The 7773-nt window shown below is 28.4% G+C and overlaps 1 protein-coding gene across 1 annotated transcript; it reads left to right on the top strand.

The window, feature by feature from the left end:
- Nucleotides 1-1155: 1155 nt before the first annotated feature.
- On the top strand, nt 1156-7454 carry LOC145946732 (uncharacterized). Its single transcript, XM_083056485.1, has 6 exons — nt 1156-1570; nt 1863-2063; nt 5045-5160; nt 6056-6099; nt 6917-7060; nt 7423-7454. The coding sequence occupies exons 1-6, from the start codon at nt 1229-1231 to the stop codon at nt 7452-7454; spliced, it is 879 nt and encodes a 292-aa protein (XP_082912611.1). The 5' UTR covers nt 1156-1228.
- The last annotated feature ends 319 nt before the right edge of the window (nt 7455-7773 follow it).

Consider the following 7773-nt stretch of genomic DNA (forward strand, 5'->3'; position numbering starts at 1 on the left):
TAAATATAAACAGCATATAGTAAATTATTATAAATAATTTTAGATTTAATCAAAGATCGGATTTTATTGCATTGAATTGTTGCATAAAAAATGGTGTTAACAAGTTTATATGCTTTATATAGAAGATAATAACCGTTTTTCGATAATCAATTATTACATTAAAGCCATGCATGCAAATATAAAATTCAAGTTTATAGTCACATAATTGTGAGATAATTGCTAAAATAAATGTACAAAAGTTTAAATAATTGATTTTCTGATTTTTTTCAATTATTTTTATATATTTTTCTTATAAAAATCTCTATCAATATTTTCTTATTTTATTATATACTAGCTTTGTATGATAGATATGCGTATGGGTGTGTATGGATGCACGTGTGTGTATGCATGGGTGGGTGCGTGGGTGAGGACGTAAAATTAAAAAAAAACCTCACAGCAGCCAGCCCCGAAAAATTTGGAACATTTTGGTACTAATTTCGAGAAAATCGGTCCACAAATGTGGAAGGAGTTCGCGGTCAGACAGACAGACGGACGGAACTTATATATATAGATATATAGATTTGTATAAATATTTATATATAGTATATTTTAATCTCATTTTATATGCATGGTAATTATATATGCATATATAATATATATATGCATATATACAACATGTATTTATACATAGAAAAATAATGTTAGAATATTTTATTGGTACAGAAACATCTATTTTTTTTTAGAAATTTATATTAAAATACTACAAATATAAATTAATATATATTAAAACATATTTATTTATAAAATTCGTGCCTCGTGCACATGAATTAAAAATTCCAACGAAAAAATTAATTTCATTGGAAGCATACGTACTGACATCCACGTTTGGCTCGCATAGCCAATGTTATTTTCAACATTTATATATATATATTTATTTATATATTATATGTATATTTATATAGACATATGTTTTACAATCATATAATTTATTGTATTTATTTATTTGCATTTATTGACACACACATACACACACACACACACATATATATATATATATATATATGTCATCATGTGTAAATTATATATGTATATGTATATGTATAATATAAATTATTGAAGTTAAAATTTAAGATAGGCTTAAAATATTTCAATTCCACCATTTTTGGTCAACTTGGATCTCAGCCAATCGGCAATAGCTTACACGCCTTACACGACCAATATTTACGCACATATACATATCCAAATACACATGTATTATATGTATATAGTTATGAAAATGGCTGCCGTGGCGCTGTACTGGGTACTGGGTGCTGCTTCAATTTCACAATCGTGGAGAGTGGAAGGTGGAAGTAACGAATTGATGGCGGGAATATCAGCTCTTGCGATCGTGAAAGAGGAGCCGAGCGGAGCTGCTCCAAGCAGGACTCGCAACTCGCACCAGTTCTCCCAGGACAGGACTACAGGACGCGAACTGCGTCGAGGAGGAATACGGCGAGCAGCACATCGAGTGCACCACCGAGGGCCAGGAGAGCGAGATTCGCGCGTTCCTGTCAAGGTCCGCGTTTTACAAAGAGATCAGTGGAACTTTATAGTAATGCAAAATTTTATGTGATAAATTCGTAAATTAAAAATAGAATGTGCATATTTATATTTATCAGTATATAATTTTACTTTTATGCATTGACAAAAACATTTCTTTCTTCTAAGTTTGGGATTTTTAATTGCAATTTATTTAAATAATACCAAGAAACAAATGTAACGCGTGCTTTGTAATATTCTAGTAATATTCTAATAATAATAGTGCGAGATAATAAATGTAATAAAACCTATATATTTTCTTTCATAGAATAAAATTTATATATTTTTATACATTTTATTTATAGTTGGATTTGAGTTTTGGAAGAGATTATGCACAGAGCATGGAATGCTCAGAAGGAATCTTGGAAGATTATGCAATAGAGGGAACGGATAGAAAGGATGCCTTTTTTTATCAAGCAGATGATGAGCATTACGTACCACGAGCTGTGTTATTAGATTTAGAGCCCAGGGTTATTCATACTATTATGAATTTTCCATATTCAAAGGTAGTACGCATCTGGAATATGTATGTACATTTATAATTATGCATATATATGAATATGTATGTACATTTATGTTTATGCATATATATGAATATGTATGTACATTTATGTTTATGCATATATATGAATGTGTATGTACATTTATGATTATGCATATATATGAATATGTATGTACATTTATGTTTATGCATATATATGAATATGTATGTACATTTATGTTTATGCATATATATGAATATGTATATACATTTATGTTTATGCATATATATGAATATGTATGTACATTTATATGTTTATGCATATATATGAATATGTATATGTACATTTATATGTTTATGCATATATATGAATATGTATGTACATTTATGTTTATGCATATATATGAATATGTATGTACATTTATGTTTATGCATATATATGAATATGTATGTACATTTATGTTTATGCATATATATGAATGTGTATGTACATTTATGTTTATGCATATATATGAATATGTATGTACATTTATGTTTATGCATATATATGAATATGTATGTACATTTATGTTTATGCATATATATGAATATGTATGTACATTTATGTTTATGCATATATATGAATATGTATGTACATTTATGTTTATGCATATATATGAATATGTATGTACATTTATGTTTATGTTCTGTTTTATGTATTTGAGTTAGAAGAATATGTTTTACAAAGAGATCAGTGGAACCTTATAGTAATGCAAAATTTTATGTGATAAATTCGTAAATTAAAAATAGAATGTGCATATTTATATTTATCAGTATATAATTTTACTTTTATGCATTGACAAAAACATTTCTTTCTTCTAAGTTTGGGATTTTTAATTGCAATTTATTTAAATAATACCATAAAGAAACAAATGTAACGCGTGCTTTGTAATATTCTAGTAATATTCTAATAATAATAGTGCGAGATAATAAATGTAATAAAACCTATATATTTTCTTTCATAGAATAAAATTTATATATTTTTATACATTTTATTTATAGTTGGATTTGAGTTTTGGAAGAGATTATGCACAGAGCATGGAATCAGCCCAGAAGGAATCTTGGAAGATTATGCAATAGAGGGAACGGATAGAAAGGACGTCTTTTTTTATCAAGCAGATGATGAGCATTACGTACCACGAGCTGTGTTATTAGATTTAGAGCCCAGGGTTATTCATACTATTATGAATTTTCCATATTCAAAGGTAGTACGCATCTGGAATATGTATGTACATTTATAATTATGCATATATATGAATATGTATGTACATTTATGTTTATGCATATATATGAATATGTATGTACATTTATGTTTATGCATATATATGAATGTGTATGTACATTTATGTTTATGCATATATATGAATATGTATGTACATTTATGTTTATGCATATATATGAATATGTATGTACATTTATAATTATGCATATATATGAATATGTATGTACATTTATGATTATGCATATATGAATATGTATGTACATTTATGTTTATGTTCTGTTTTATGTATTTGAGTTAGAAGAATATGTTTTACAAAGAGATCAGTGGAACCTTATAGTAATGCAAAATTTTATGTGATAAATTCGTAAATTAAAAATAGAATGTGCATATTTATATTTATCAGTATATAATTTTACTTTTATGCATTGACAAAAGCATTTCTTTCTTCTAAGTTTGGGATTTTTAATTGCAATTTATTTAAATAATACCATAAAGAAACAAATGTAACGCGTGCTTTGTAATATTCTAGTAATATTCTAATAATAATAGTGCGAGATAGTCTGTACAGACTGAAAGCATTTACTTTAAAAGGTCAAAAGAAAAAAACAATAACACTCATGATCAGCAGAAACAGTAAATCGCTGAAAGCATAACGTAAAGCACTCACTGAGCCATTTCCTCTGCTGAAAGCAGCCTATACAGTTGTGTGTGGTTTTTTCGTATCAAGAAAATAAAGTGATTTATATTTGAATTGTTAGAACGTTAAAATGCCAAGCGAGGTGATAACTTGGCCAATGTGGCAATCAAAGTATTACATGTTATTTTGTCTCATATAATATAAATCCTTTTCATGTTTTATAATTTTTTGATACAAATGCTACGATATTTCCAAACACTTGCAAATATGAAAATAACGAATATCTTTATCGTCCTTTTTTTTACATTATGCTTCAATTTTACAAACTTAAAATTTCTCTTTTATTATAATTTGTAATAAAACCTATATATTTTCTTTCTTAGAATAAAATTTATATATTTTTATACATTTTATTTATAGTTGGATTTGAGTTTTGGAAGAGATTATGCACAGAGCATGGAATCAGCCCAGAAGGAATCTTGGAAGATTATGCAATAGAGGGAACGGATAGAAAGGATGTCTTTTTTTATCAAGCAGATGATGAGCATTACGTACCACGAGCTGTGTTATTAGATTTAGAGCCCAGGGTTATTCATACTATTATGAATTTTCCATATTCAAAGGTAGTACGCATCTGGAATATGTATGAATATATATGAATATGTATATATATGAATATGTATGTACATTTATGTTTATGCATATATATGAATATGTATGTACATTTATGTTTATGTTCTGTTTTATGTATTTGAGTTAGAAGAATATGTTTTACAAAGAGATCAGTGATTTCCGTTAGTACAATTTAGATGTTTGTAAGTAGCTTCATCAATCAAATCGTTATTACGCCAAGACTTGACTAATGTGTTTATCTTGTTTGTTAGTTGTTTTAACGGATCTTTCTTTAACAATTTATAAGTGGATTGGTCATTTAATAATAATTTCATCTTTTCATAATAATCTTTCTTATCCATGATGACAGTAGTCTGACCCTTGTCGGCTCTAGTAACCAATATATTCTTATTTTCATGTAAATATTTTTTAGAAAGTGTAAAAGACTTAAGGATGTATATCTATCTACATATTTGATGTGCTTCTGTTCACACAGAAACTTTTGAAGCAAATTTGCAACCGAAATTCTGGTTGGTTCAATAATATCTGTAGAAATATTACTGCAACTCGACTCGAATTTCTGACGTCTAAAAAGCCTAATCTACAATGGCAGTAAGCAGTATAGAGTAAGCAGTAAGCAGTAAGCAGTATGAAATGGGAATTGCCCATTTCGTTACTCCCGATCTTTACATCCACTAAAAACAGTATACTCTCTATTCCTACAGCCTTGTTATTGCCATTGTATACTGTTTTTAGTTAGGATGTAAAGACCGGGAGTAACGAAATGGGCAATTCCCATTTCATACTGCTTACTGCTTACTGCTTACTCTATACTGCTTACTGCCATTGTAGACTAGGCTTAATACATAATTAGTCCGATTCTTTTTTTGGTGGTGTTGCAAAGGTAAAGCAAAGTTGTCACCTAAGCTTTAAAGGTCAGACACAGTATCAGGGATTTTTTTGCTACTAATATTTATCAACCATTTAGATTTGTGAATGTTTAAAAACGGATTTATACACCGATTGTATCTTTGTTTCAAATTATTGATTTTTTTTTGATTGCATTGTTTTTGTTTTTAAAGTTAAAGGATGTGATTCTCTAAAGCCTAGTCTACAATGGCAGTAAGCAGTATAGAGTAAGCAGTAAGCAGTAAGCAGTAAGCAGTATGAAATGGGAATTGCCCATTTCGTTACTCCCGGTCTTTACATCCACTAAAAACAGTATACTCTCTATTCCTACAGCCTTGTTATTGCCATTGTATACTCCCGGTCTTTACATCCACTAAAAACAGTATACTCTCTATTCCTACAGCCTTGTTATTGCCATTGTATACTCCCGGTCTTTACATCCACTAAAAACAGTATACTCTCTATTCCTACAGCCTTGTTATTGCCATTGTATACTGTTTTTAGTGAATGTAAAGACCGGGAGTAACGAAATGGGCAATTCCCATTTCATACTGCTTACTGCTTACTGCTAACTCTATACTGCTTACTGCCATTGTAGACTAGGCTTAATGCGTGGTCTACAATGGCAGCAAGCAGTACGGAGTAAGTAGTAAGTAGTAAGCAGTACGAAATCTCATTTCGTACTGCTTACTGCTTACTGCTTATTCTGTACTGCTTGCTGCCATTGTAAACCACGCATAATATAATTTACAACATGTTTTCTGAAAGTTTAATTTAGATTGATATATTAATCTTTACTGAAGATGTGCTATATAGTATATTATTGTCTAATTTTGGCTTTGTTGGTAGTTTTGGAACTCTTTTTTTGTAAAGAATTTTTGTATTTACAGAATTATGAATTCTGTTATATAGATGTTTCTGAAATAACAAAAATAATTTTATTATTTAATGTTAGACAAAATATTATAAATATATAGAGAAAGTTGCATAACCTATTATACAGGGTATTTTCTCTACCTTAAATATTTCACAAACTACATGTCCTTAATAATAATGTTTCAGACAAAAGTTCTAAGATTTTATGAAGGATATTAAATAGTGCTATTGGTTTGATCTTGGATAATCTTTTGAAAGTCAAATTAATAAGGTAAACTAGAATTTTTTAAATAGAACTATTTTTTATTACATATATTAATTTCACTCATCATTCTGCGCATAAAAATGTTGAGGTGTGATCATCGTAAAATAAATACTTTACGAGTTATTTTAGTTTATTCTAATACTTTTCGGCTTAAAATGAAATATCAGCGTGAAATATCTTGTAAAGTATTCATTTTACGATAATACTTTTATGCATAGATTGGCGGGAAGAATCAATTGTTAATACTAATATTTGCATATAGTTAGATTGTAATTGCAAGTTGCAGTGGAATTTTTATAACTTTTTTACATTTTCAAGATCATACTAATATCACCATTATATGTACTTCTCCTAAACCTCCGAAACCTAAAACGTTGATTTTTTCGATATTGATTAGTTTTCGAGATGAATTTTCTACTGTTGCATTTACAGTGGGGCATCTTGTATACGAGATATCTCTAGGTAAGTGCCGTTTGAAATAATTGATAAATCAAATTGCTTAATTAAGTAGAATTGGATTTATATTTGGATAATCTAATTAGGGGTGTTTGTTTTAAAATGTGCGCATATAAGTCTCATGTTTTTTACTTACTTTTCTTTAAGATGAAATTGCTTTTATGCAGTTATCATAGGGTAGATTGCACATTGGACATCTTTTATGTATTAAATTATTGCTGCAGGTGCTACACGCACATAAATGTCCGCATGGTACAAATATATATAATGCTTTTTGACTTAAGCATATAATGCAGTTACCTTCTGGTCGTGGCTCATTATTGTCGTCAATAATTTTTTGTATATCATTTTATGATATGTTATTTCAGGTGATGTAAGACTCTCATCCAAAAAGGAGTAATCATCCTCTGGTATTCTGTAAATTTCTTCATCGTCTATAAGAAAATATCAAAATATTTATAAAGATGTAAACAAAATTACTTATATGGAAGTAAATATTATTTATACATAATGTATTATGCGATAAGATATTTATATGTAAATAAGTTGGTTTGTATATGAAAATTTATCAAAATTCTAGTTCTCTATTCAACTCAATAAAAATATGCATTTGCATAAAATCTGCAATCTAGTAATTGTACAGGGTATCTGTTTTAAGTGATATAGCAAAATATGTTCTCAGTGATGCATTGTAGAAAAAAATGCTTCCAACAAAAGTT

Source organism: Prenolepis imparis, unplaced genomic scaffold, assembly GCF_030444845.1.
Source record: "Prenolepis imparis isolate NDT839.2.m4 unplaced genomic scaffold, iyPreImpa1.0 SCAF_19, whole genome shotgun sequence".
Classification (NCBI taxonomy): Eukaryota; Metazoa; Arthropoda; class Insecta; order Hymenoptera; family Formicidae; genus Prenolepis; species Prenolepis imparis.